Consider the following 12,340-nt stretch of genomic DNA (forward strand, 5'->3'; position numbering starts at 1 on the left):
GGTACACGTCAGCCACTGGCCAACCTGGCCTCCAGGGTCCTCAGCCCAAGTGCTGTCTTCTTTTATGCTTGTCAACCCTATTTAGAACATATTATCTGAAGTAAATGCTTAGCCAGGCATGGTAGTACATGCTGAAGCAGAAGGATTATGAATTTGAGGTGAGCCTAAGCAATGTAGCTAGATGTAGTCTCAAAAAAAAAAAAAAAAAAAAAAAAAAAAAAAAACCTGAATAAGAAATATTCCACCACTCTAATTGTTGTCTTTTTAGACTCAGTCACTAAGGCTCTTCTATCAGCTTCCTGTCCTTTTGTCTTCTAGTATGAGCTGTGAGGTCAAGGCTCAGGCCTCCATCCTCACTCTGGTACCTGCCACATAGGTACTCAGTAAATATTTGTTGACCCAGTACTGGGACTTTATCCAGCTCCGCAGTGCTCCCTAACTATGGTGTGTCTGTGGGTAACCCTAGGTCCTTCATTTTTGTGGAACTGTAGCTATTTGTAAGGTATTTCAAGCCCCTTGACTTCATGTCATTTCTTTGGTCTTTACATTGCTGTCTTGAACCAATCACCCAGCTGCAGACACCCCTCTCCTGAGAGCCTCATGAGGCTGGACCCTGTCTGCCCTGTCCCCACAGGCATATGAATACACTGCAGCTACAGATGGAAGTGACCAGATTCCTCCATCGCTGTGAAAGTGCTGGGACCTCCCAGATCCCCACCCTGCCCCTACCAACACTCTTTGGAAACAACCACATGAAAATGGAAGTTGCCTGCAAGGTACGCACAGCGTCTCCCCTCTGGCAGACTGCTCACATCTTTCAGAATGCTCAGTCCGGTTGTAATTATGATTATGTCAGCTGTTTCTTTGATGGCATCCTCCACACTGGAATGTGAGCCTTGGCTGGAGGGAAAGTCAAGTTTGGTCACTTGTATCTCTGGTACATGGATGCTTAGTAAAGTCTCGACATATATTTAATAATTAAATATATGTACTGGGTGTGTTCACTCATATCTGTAATCCCAGCACCAGGGAGGCAGAGCTAGGAGAATTGCTGCAGGTTCAAGGCCAGCCTGTTCTACATAATGAGTTCTAACCCAGCTAGGACTGTGGAGGAAACCCCTGTCTCCACAAAAACATGATGATGGTGGTGGTGGTGGTGGTGGTGGTGGTGGTGATAAGGACCCTGTTTTGGTTTTTTTGTTTTGTTTTGTTTTGTTTTGTTTGGGGGGGGGGGCGGTTCGAGACAGGGTTTCTCTGTGTAGTCCTGGCTGTCCTGGAGCTCACTCTGTAGACCAGGCTGGCCTCGAACTCAGAAATCTGCCTGCCTCTGCCTCCCAAGTGCTGGGATTAAAGGCGTGCGCCACCACCGCCCGGCTTCCCTGTTTTGTTTTTTATTGAGAAGCTATTTGAATAATTATGACTCCTTTAAGCATATGTCCCTCTCCATCCAGGTTATGCTGGGAGGGAAAAATGTAGAAGATGGTTTTGGAATTGCATTCCGTGTTCTGCAGGTATGATATATTCAACAGTATGCCAAGAGAACCCACACCTGACATTTCTGTGAAGTGCTATTTTTTTAAAAAGAAATTCTTATCCCAAGAAGAGCAGGTTTACATGTACATTAGAGGTGAAATCAGATGTGTTACAGAACTGGGTCAAGTGCCAGGCTCTCTGTCACTTAGCCACAAGCCAACCTTAGCCTCTCAAAACGTATCAAGGAGCACACGTAAGACAGCTCTACAGAACTGGTTTACTGCAGAAGTTCACTCATCTTCTCAGGAGAACATGTCTGGAAGGAAGAGCCAGAGGCCTGTGGCATAAGGGCTAACCTAGACTAGGTTTAGTGTATTTTTCTGGCAAGTTTCAGCAAGTGAGTCTTTTGATAATCTGTTCCAACACTTAGGCAGCTCATAACAGACAAACACTGTATCCCAGAGAAAGGTGAAATCGGGAGAGAGAATTTGTCTTAGGAATTAAGAAGGATGTCTTTTGCAAGTCCATGGAGCCAGGCATGGTGGCACACCCTGGAATCTCAGTGTTTGGGAAGTAAAGGCAGTCAAATCAGGCATTCAAGACCAGCCCTGACCCTGTCCTGAAGAAAAGAAAAAGAAAAGAACTGGAAGCTCATAGTACACACAATTCCATACACTGAGGAGGCAGTTTTTGTAATCACTTCATAAATGTTTGCCTGACTCCAAAGAGAACCTCTCTTGCTCTCCTGTATCTTTGTGGTCCTGTTGCAACTGCAGTCGCTTCCCACAGTGAGCATCCCCTAGTCTCCTAAGTCCATCGCTTCCCACAGTGGACATCTCCTGCTGACCTAAGTCCATCACTTCCCACGGTGGGCATCTCCTGCTGACCTAAGTCCATCACTTCCCATAGTGGGCGTCCCCTGATGACCCAAGTCCATCCTTCATTCTCTCCTAGGACTTCCAGCTGGATGCTGCTGCGACCTACTGCAGAGCTGCCAGGCAGCTGGTTGAGAGGGAAAAATATGGTGAGATTCGACAGCTGCTCAAGTGTGTCAGTGAGTCAGGCATGGCAGCCAAAAGCGACGGTGACACCATCCTCCTCAACTGCCTGGAAGCCTTCAAGAGAATTCCACCCCAGGTGCGCTCCCCCCTGGGTCTCTGGGGTCCTCTGCCTGCTTCTGTATCATCTGCACCCTCCTCCTCCTCACTACAAGACCCATTTCTCTTTCTGACTGCAATCATGGCCTCCCTCTTACCAGCCCTCTCCCTGTATAGTTCATGACTGTGACTTCTGTATCGAGAAGATGTCCCTCAGCATCCTCTCACCTAATACTGTGTGTATCTGGAAATGTCCGTGTTCTGATGAGACAGAAATCAGAATGGGCCCTTGTAGCATACTGACTCCAAAACATGCCTGTGGGATAAACAGAGCCTCATCCATTCGTGAACACTCAGCATGGGCCACTTTGGAGATATCCCTTCTAGTCCAGTTTTGAAGCATAGTGGTATCATTAGCTTTAATTTGTTACTCTTGTAATGGGAATTGAGTTAGAAGAATAAAGCAGGTGTCCCTACCTCAAGTCACAACAGCTGGGCTCAGTGTGGATTGAAGTTCTTCCCTCTCATGGCTGCTCTGTCTCTGTTGTATGCAGGAGTTGGAGGGACTGATCCAGGCCATCCACAGCGATGACAACAAGGTGAGCAGATGCCCTTCCCTCCCCCCAAACCGTGCAGTTTTGTAGTTCAATTTTCTTTGTTAGCCAGGGCCTCGACCGTGGTTTTAAAGCCCCAGAGGGACTAGACAGGGGCAGATGAACATTGCCCTCCCAAACCTTTGCCTTCCCAATTCTTTATCCCTGAAGACTGTTTAACTCTCCATGTTATTCTGAGGTCTCTCACCAGATAGGCAAGGTAGGGACACCTGCTTGATTTCCATCTCCAGGTATGAGGTTCCTAGGGTAGGCAGGTATTTCCTTATTCTGGAAGACAAGAGTTCAGAAAGGAAAGTCCCACTATATCAGCTACTGTCCTCACGGCTGTGACAAATACTTGACAAGAAGCAATTTAAGGAAGGAAAGATGTATTCTGACATACAGTTGAGGGATATGTTCCATTGTAGCCGGGAAGAAGAGGCAGTGGCAGGAGGAGGTGACTGACTGGTGACACTGCATCCAGAGTTAGATGCACCAAGAGAACCACCCCAAGTGACCACTTCCTCCAGCAAATGCGCCACCTTCCAAAACACTGCCACCAGCTGCAGACCAATTGTTCCAACATATGAGGGGTATTTCACATAGAAACGGAGGCATCCGCTCAGCCCTTTGGAGGACAGTGCTCCTCTGGGGCCCATGAACTCCTCCCTGTTTGGGACATGACCGAACCTTTTTGTCTTGCATTGCCTCTGTGATGAGTGCCAGCCAGGATAAAAATGTCACTGGTTGTGGCTAATCATGGGATCAATCGCCCTACCATCTTCAGTAAGGCCTCCAGGCCAGGAGAGTCCCACAGAAGCAAAGCCAGACCAGCTGCTGGCCATCAGGAGACAAATTTCCCAGCAGCTAAGTCCCTCATGATGAAATGCCTCATGTCAAATAATGGCATCTTACACAATGCAGAACTGCTCCCACTGCAGTGTCCTCAGTCCCCAGAGGAACCTGCCGGCCATCTTTTTCAGGCTTGGTCTTCAGAACATGTTCTAAACATTTCCTCAGTGCTTTTGCAACATCCTAATTAGGTCCTCAGGAAGGATGAAATTCTCACTTTCTAAAAATGACACTTACTTTTGAAGAGTCTGAATGAGAACCTAAGAGTCAAGCTAGACAGTTGTTACTACTTTTCAGTTGTTTTTCTCATCAGCTTATCTAAGGTGCTTTCAGAACTTTGGGATATAAGTCTTACCAAAGGCTGGTTGATCCATTCATCATCATCATCATTATATTCTAGCAATATCATTCATTCCCTTCTTGAATTTTGCCTGTCAGCTTGTGGTATTTCATACAGGTAGGATTAACTGGAGCTAGAAGCCTAAATTAGGGCTCACTCCCTAGGGTAGCCGAGCATATACATATATCCAGTTGCTTCAGTGAGTTCACAGCACACCAGATGTGGTAGGAAACTCTATGTAATCAAGCCAAAGAGACCTTGGTGAGTAAGACTCAGCCACCCCCAAAAAAGATAGTGTATGTTACATGAAGAAAAAAGTCTGTTACAGCAAAAAAAAAGTAAGCTGCTAGTGGGAGCTCAGACACAGCTTGTGGAGGCCTTGCTACTGCTCGGCCCAGAGTGATGGCTAACCAGAAGGTGCCAGTGAAACCTGAGCCAAGAAGAAAAGGGTTCTTGAGACATTGTCCCCCACGCTGAGCTGCCTTAGATCCAAACAAGAGCAGCCCATCCGAGTAAGTCTCACTGGGGTGAGATCTTAACTAGACCTGTAACTGTGGGTGTCTATTTTTCTCCCCATGTTATCTGACAATGGGCTTTAAATTCAGATTTGGGGATGTGACGCTGTTCAGTGGTAGCATGCTTGCCCAGCATGCATGGGGCTCAGGTGTAATCCCCAGTACTGCCCACCTGAAGGCGGTTTTGGGTTTGGGTTTGGGTTTGGGTTTGGGTTTGGGTTTCGGTTTCGGTTTCGGTTTCGGTTTCGGTTTGGGTTTGGGTTTGGGTTTTGGTTTGGGTTTTGGTTTTGGTTTTAATTCAGCATGTTCAAAACAGATAAATAGAGAAAGGGAATCTGTAAACCCTTTGCAAAAGGAAGGAAGGTATGACCATTTATGCATCCATTCAGTCACCTTTGTAAGCCTCATTAACTGAACACTGACTACCAGCTAGGCACCAAGAAAACAAGGGGCATAAAAGGCAAACACTATTCCTGCTCTCAGACCTATAGTCTAGTCAAGAATATTACCTAATCACCGAACAACTATAAAATCACAGTCTGTGGACACTGGCAATACTAGTTCTGATTCTAAAAAGAAGTTGGAAGAATAGACAGAGGCCAGATTCTGCCTGCCTTAGTTTCTAACTCTCATCTGTGATAGCTCTTTCCATTAGCACATAGGGCCATGCAATAGCCTGGTGCCTAGAATACTTCAAGTTGCTGTGGAACAATAAAAGGCGAGATGTACCGTTCATCTGCCTGTGTTTTCTGATGCTGTCTGTGCTCTCTGATTTTCCTTGGCGGCCATTTCTTTTCAAATGTCTCCTCCCCCAATCCCTAGGTCCGGGCCTATCTGACATGTTGCAAGCTGCGTTCTGCCTACCTGATTGCCGTGAAGCAAGAACACTCGCAGGCCGCCGCCCTCGTCCAGCAGGTGCAGCAGGCTGCCAAAAGCAGTGGGGATTCTGTAGTGCAAGACATCTGTGCTCAGTGGCTTCTGACAAGCCATTCCCGTGGTGCCCATGGCTCAGGCTCCAGGAAGTGACCCTGCACTGCAGAACCTGGAAACCATATCCTGGGAACATGGCAACAGGAACACTGCTGCACAACGCCCTCCATCTCCATTTTCCTGTGGAGTGGGACTTCTGCTCCTGACCCAGGTTGGAGTGAGCAGGTTAGACTATGCTTGCCTGAGTTGGCAAGAGTAGGTCCTTTCACACAAGTGCCATGTAAATTGAAGACTCTGTGTTTGTCTGGAGATAGCCACTTCTTTCTACCTCAGAGTGACTGTGTGTGTGCATGTGTGCACACCCGTGTGCATGCTCCTGTGCACTCATGTTTACGCCCAAGCATTTTCTGAACAAATGAGACTCCTCTTGAAGAGAGGCACTTTACTTCCTACTTTCTGCTGGTTTGAAGACCTTCGGTGTGTTTGGTTCTTGTCCTAGGTCGGCCTGTTCTCCACTGTTCCCCCTCTATGCAAATAGACATGCTTTAACAGCTCCTTCTAACAGGAGGGGTCAACAGAATTACAGAGCAATGCCAAAAAGGTTGCTTCTCCCCTAAATTCAGAGAGAAGGTTAGGAGTGTGGCTGTGGACTATGACCGCTTTCCACACCACACCTCTCACAAGCACAAGGTTTGCAAGTGCAGGCATCTGAAAGCTCTGACGGTGGTATAAATGGTCAGATCTGGGAGGCTGAGGCCAGAGGGGAGGAAGAGGCAGACCTCTCTGAGCACAAAACTGGCTCTTGTCAGTATCCCTGCTGCAGGGTTGATGGGTAAGGACACAATGGCTTTTTCTTTCAGAGGCTGGGGAGAGAAATGGTAGCCAGGATCCTGGGGCTAAATGAATGCTAGACTCTACCTGTTTGCATTCCATTCTCATTTGTACCTCTTGAATTAGTTAAGAAACCATTTCTCCAACCCCCTGTGCTCCCGTTCGGTCTCCTCGGGGCCATGGGTTGGATATGCAAAGACCTAGCTCATTCAGGCAGCAGTACACTGAGGGAATGGGGCTTACTTCACAGTTGTGTCTACAAACAAATCAGAACGAGGGGATAACAAGTAATTCTCATCATGGTGGGGAACTAGATGAAGGGTTTAATGTGCTCTTCAGCTGAGGTGAGTTGGTGCTCTAAAGAAAGGTCTGTAATTTGGTAACTGATTTGCAAACGAGAGCCCTAAAGAAAGGCCTGTAGCCCCAAGTCTCCCACCAGCCAGAGCAACAGGAACTGGAAACTGAAGTCGGTGTCTGGTGCTTAGAAACCCTGTTCATTCCTTCTGAACCAAGTCTTTCTTAATTAACAGTTGTTAAATGGACATCTGTCAGATAGGCTGAAGCTGAATCCTAGCTCCCTTAAGGGTGAGGTGTGACAGTGGCCTTTCCTTCCTGATGCATAGAACACACCACAGCTCCCAGGATCCCCCAGTGCCTGGGCTCTGCTTACACTCAAGGCTGTCTGTGTTTGCACTGAACATAAGCACTTTACACAACTGGGTTGTAAGTCTTGCAGCCCTCGATTTAGGATGTCACAACCAGATTTCCCTGACTTTCTTCTAACTTGAATTGTAAAATAGGTGGACCATTGACCAGGCTAACAGAGAAAAGAATACAGACCTAAGACATCATACTGTGGTCTCTTGAAAAGCAACAATAACATCAAAACAATTGTACATGTTGAATTGTGTGTCCTACTACAACCAAGCAACAATAAACTGTCTATCCCACCTAGTTCTTGGTTTCATCCGCTTTTCTTAAATTTTTATTATTTATTATTATGCACATTCATGTTTTGCCTATATGTATGTCTCTGTGAGGGTTTCAGGTCTTCTGGAACTAGAGTTAAAGACTCATGGGAGTTGTGAGTTCCCATGTGGGTGCTGGGAATTGAACCTGGATCCTCTGGAGGAGCAGCCAGTGCTCTTAGCCTCTGAGCTATCTCTCTAGCCCCATGGCTTTATTTATATAAACTTTTTTAAAATTTTGTATGAGAACCTGCACATGTGTGTGTGTGCGTGCGTGCGTATGTGTGTGTATGTGTGTGTGTGTATGTGTGTGTACCACACACATGCCTGTGGAGGTCAGAAGACGGTATCCAATCTCCTGGAACTGAAGTTACAAATGGTTGTGAGCTTCCTAACAGGGTTTCTGAGAACTGGATTTAGACAAGATCTTGTATAGCACAGGCTGACATTGAACTTGCTATGTAGCCGAACGTGATCTTGATCTCTTGCCTCCACGCTCCCTGTTTCCAGACTCCTGTCTTTCATTTGTGTGTTCTGTGGAAAGAAGAGATGAATGGGGGAAAAAAGTTCAACTAGCTAACTTCCTCTTAATTCCTGGAGAGACCATTCACTCACTTAGGATTTCCTCAAATTCCTTATATATTAAAAAAACTATTAGTGGAGGCTGGAGAGGTGGCTCAGCGGTTAAGAGCACTAACTGCTCTTCTAGAGGTCCTGAGTTCAATTCCCAGCAACCATATGGTGGCTTACAACCACCTGTAATGGGATCTGATGCCCTCTTCTGGTGTGTCTGAAGACAGCAACAGTGTACTCATATAAATAAAAATAAATAAATCTTTGTAATTTTGCCAGGCAGTGGTGGCACACACCTTTAATCCCAGCACTTGGGAGGCAGAGGCAGGCGGATTTCTGAGTTTGAGGCCAGCCTGGTCTACAGAGTGAGTTCCAGGACAGCTAGGGCTACACAGAGAAACCCTGTCTCAAAAAATCAAAAAATAAAAAATAAAAAATCTACCTTTGTAATTTTAAACATACTATTAGTGGACCAAGGAGATGTCTCAGTGGGTAAAACACTTGCCACACAGGCCTGACAACCTGAATTTGATCCCTGGCACTTATATGAAGATGGAAAGAAAGAACTGACTCTTCCAGTCCTCTGACCTCTAATATACCATGGCATGAAAGTGTATGTGTGCGAGAGCACTTGCGTGTGTGTGCACACACACTGTACATGTGATATTAGTAAATTTTAAAACCTTAAAATGGGAATGAACATGGTGGTGCCCACCTTTAATCCCAGAACTCAGGAGACAGAGGCAGAAGGATCTTTGAGTTCAAGATCAGTCTGGTCTACATAGTTCCAGGCTATCCAGGACTACATAATAAGACACTGTCCCAAAAAGACAAAGAAGAGGGCAGTGAGTGTTCCTGCTCAGCTCCCTTTGGGACTAGAGAGATGGCTCAGGGATAAAGAGCATTGACTGCTTTTCCAAAGTACCCAGGTTCAATCCCAGCATCCACAGAGACTCACAACCATCTGTAACTCCAGGTCCAGAAATATGATGCCCTCTTCTCATCAAGGGCCCCAGGCACACCTATGGTGCATAGAAATATATGTAGGGAGAATGCCCATATATATAAAATAAAATTTTTATGAAGTATTGTTTTATTAGTATGCTAGGAATGTGACTCAATGTACCACAGTTGCCTGACATGTGCAAAGTCCTAGGTTCAATCCCCAATTTCACCATAAAAAAATTTAAATTGAAAATCCTCTTAGCTGTATCCTCTACCACTGGAAAACTTGGTATGTTTCATGTTCGCTCCAGATGAAATGGTGGAGACAGGTGATGCATTATGAGTAGAAAACATAAATGAGAAGTCCTCCCGTCACTATGCCACTGCCTGTCCCTCTCACAGGCGACCAGGGTTACCAATACCTAGTGTATAGTTCCCGGGACAGGGAAGTTGGCAGGGGAGTACTCTTGCCACAGCAAATTTTCCTGCAGTGAATGATCCTGAATTGCTAACTTGGAAGATATGTGCACCGGGGAAATAACTCAGCCGCCTCCCATTGCACTCGACTCTCGCACCAGTAGGTAGAGTGTCTGCCCGCCCTACCATTCCACAGTCTTGTCTCCGATATTCACAAGCTTTATGGATTATTTTGTTCTTGAAATAGGGCCTCAATTTTATAGTTTTTTGCTCCAGTGATGGGAGACAGGTGGCACACTGAAACCTTTATTTAGAGTTGCCATCTTTCAAACTCTGTGATTCCTAGAATGATTTTTAAAAAAAAATAGCCAACTCTATTTTTTACTATCTACTGATTTGCAAATTTCTTTTAGAATGACCTGTATGGTATTTGAGAAGAGCATAACTCAAGCTTAAAACTGTTTGCCTGTCTTTCTCTTGGGGCCATATGCTTGCAGAAAGATACCTGAGCTGAGAGCATTCACATGGCAGCTCTTTCCCCCAGAAATACAAGCTCATCCTATTTCTCATTCAAAACTAAACAACAACAACAACAAATACAGCAATCAAATGATAAGAATGAAAGGAGACCTGAAAATATCTGGTGTGAACATGACACAAAGACATGTCACAACAAAGAACACTGGAACATTCCATCTGAAGGTAAGACAGAGATGAACAATGTGTTTAGAAACCTGACACAGGTTAGGCTGCCAGAGGCCTTTGGCTGAGGCTTAGGCAAAGTAGATCCCAGGCAATTAGACTCTTAATACCCAGGCAAGCATATATCAATAGTCACATTACTCTGGTAGAAACAGGCTCTTCTTGATCTTACCCTCTCTCTCATGTCTTTTTTTCTTGGGGAGATGTGAACAGACATATATTTACCTAGCATAGGGCGCCAATGACAGAGCAAAGAAATAAATCCTCTCCAGTGTATCTTGGTAAACCAGTGAGTTACTGGGGCTACTCAAGGAAGCATGGGTAAGTCTACAGCAATCACATCACTGAAAAGTCCTCCCTAGCATGATCTAGGACTCAAAAAACTCCTCCATCACCTGGTAACACTTCTACTGGACTCTTTGTCTTTGTGAAATTGACTGTATGTAGGTAGGAATAGAACATTTACCAAAGCACCAAATATAGAAATAATTTCCTGAGATAGGAAAAAAAATTCTTTGTGAGAAAATGGACAGAATGAAACATGTTCAAATCAAAACTGAAAAGGTGCTGAGAAGAAAGCAAGAAAAACACATTTTATAAAACAAGTACATGATATTTTATAAATCAGACAGGTCTTTAATGACCCCACGGTCCCCATGGTCTCACTAATTTCCTGCTCCACACGGAACACCAGGTGAAGAACTCAAGGACTTGAGGAGCAATGGAGCCACAAACATCATTTTTTTTTAAAAGATTTTATTTATTTTATATATATATAAAATATTATATTATTTATGTATGGGTGTTTTGCCTGTATGGATGTCTGTGCATCACACACATGCCTGATGCCCACAGAGGCCAGAAGAGGACATCAGATGCCCTGGAACTGAAGTTATAGACTGTTGGAAGCTGCCATGTGTGTGCTGGGAACTGAACCCAGGTCCTCTGCAGGAGTTAACTGCTGAGCCATCTCTCTAGCCCCATCAAATTGATCTTTTAATAACTGTGTGACACAGGCCACTCTATCTTTTCTCTAGATTGTGACATGAGCAAGAACTAGATTTTTACTGGAGTAAGCCACTGAAACTTAGCACTCTTTCTTGGACCAGTTACTCTTCTAGGAGAATAAGCTATTCCTTGTGTCCTATATCTCTTTGGCTGATTGCTTAAGCTAATGGAGATCAAAGAGAAAACAGGCTGAACGTATTGGTTAGAATTTGGATAAACTCCTATGAAGGTTTACAAAGCCAACTTTGTCTCTGATTAGAATAATCCGTTCTGAACCCCAAGATCTGTTTGCCCCCAGGTGAGTGAACTCTCATTTGTACCAGCCTTTGTTATGTAAACCTTGCTCTCCACATTAAAGCTATTGGTTAATAAAAGGCTAGAGACAGTGGTTGGGCAGTACATAGAGAAAGATGGGACCTGAGAATCCAGTGAGAAGCCTCAAGAAACATATGGGGGTAGGGTACAGATGAGATGGAGAAAGCAAGAGGCTGTCATCAGAGGAGATGAACTGTAAGCACATGTCCTGGAGAAGTGCACCCTGAGGACAGGCTGATGGAACAGAAACAGCCCGGAAGAGACTCAAACAGCAAGTAACAAGAGGCGTATGGTTGGGATGTAAGTTAGAATAACTCAGAACCTGTCCAATCTAGGCTTATAGCTTATAAATAAAATACCAGGATTTTTGTGTCTTTTATATGAGCTGGCTAGAATAAATAATTCTTTTTATACATCTGATAATGACAAGACCAGGGGGCACAGAGAAAAATACAGTGAAGTAGATGTCAAAATTAATTTGGAAGATGAAAAAATTGAAAGCGATGAAAGTAGTCAAGGAAGCCAGGTGTGATGACAAACACTGGTAATCCCAGAAAGACCTGGGATTACCATGCAAATTCAAAAAGACCAGACAAATTCAAGCCTGGACCATAGAGCAATCTCCAAGCTAGTCTGGGGTACATACTGAGACCCCCTCTTAAAAATAAAAAAGCCAGAGACTGGCAGTAGATTTAAAATGGTTAACTATTAGCAATGTTCTATAGTGCAACATAATGTCACTCTACCAAGACCCAAACTTGAATGGTGAGGGTTACTTATT

General features: G+C 44.8%; 1 protein-coding gene across 3 annotated transcripts in view; it reads left to right on the forward strand.

Moving 5' to 3' along the window:
- Window positions 1-7,585, forward strand: part of Zfyve26 (zinc finger FYVE-type containing 26) — a 63,687-nt gene extending 56,102 nt beyond the window's left edge. For all 3 annotated transcript variants that reach the window (XM_076921852.1, XM_076921854.1, XM_076921853.1), the window contains exons 38-42: window positions 635-776; window positions 1,452-1,511; window positions 2,428-2,610; window positions 3,125-3,169; window positions 5,693-7,585. In XM_076921852.1, coding sequence (XP_076777967.1) covers window positions 635-776; window positions 1,452-1,511; window positions 2,428-2,610; window positions 3,125-3,169; window positions 5,693-5,896 — 634 coding nt within the window. In that variant the 3' untranslated portion in view covers window positions 5,897-7,585. The remainder of the gene's footprint in view (window positions 1-634; window positions 777-1,451; window positions 1,512-2,427; window positions 2,611-3,124; window positions 3,170-5,692) is intronic.
- The last annotated feature ends 4,755 nt before the right edge of the window (window positions 7,586-12,340 follow it).

The sequence above is a fragment of the Arvicanthis niloticus genome, chromosome 23, assembly GCF_011762505.2.
Source record: "Arvicanthis niloticus isolate mArvNil1 chromosome 23, mArvNil1.pat.X, whole genome shotgun sequence".
Taxonomy (NCBI): domain Eukaryota; kingdom Metazoa; phylum Chordata; class Mammalia; order Rodentia; family Muridae; genus Arvicanthis; species Arvicanthis niloticus.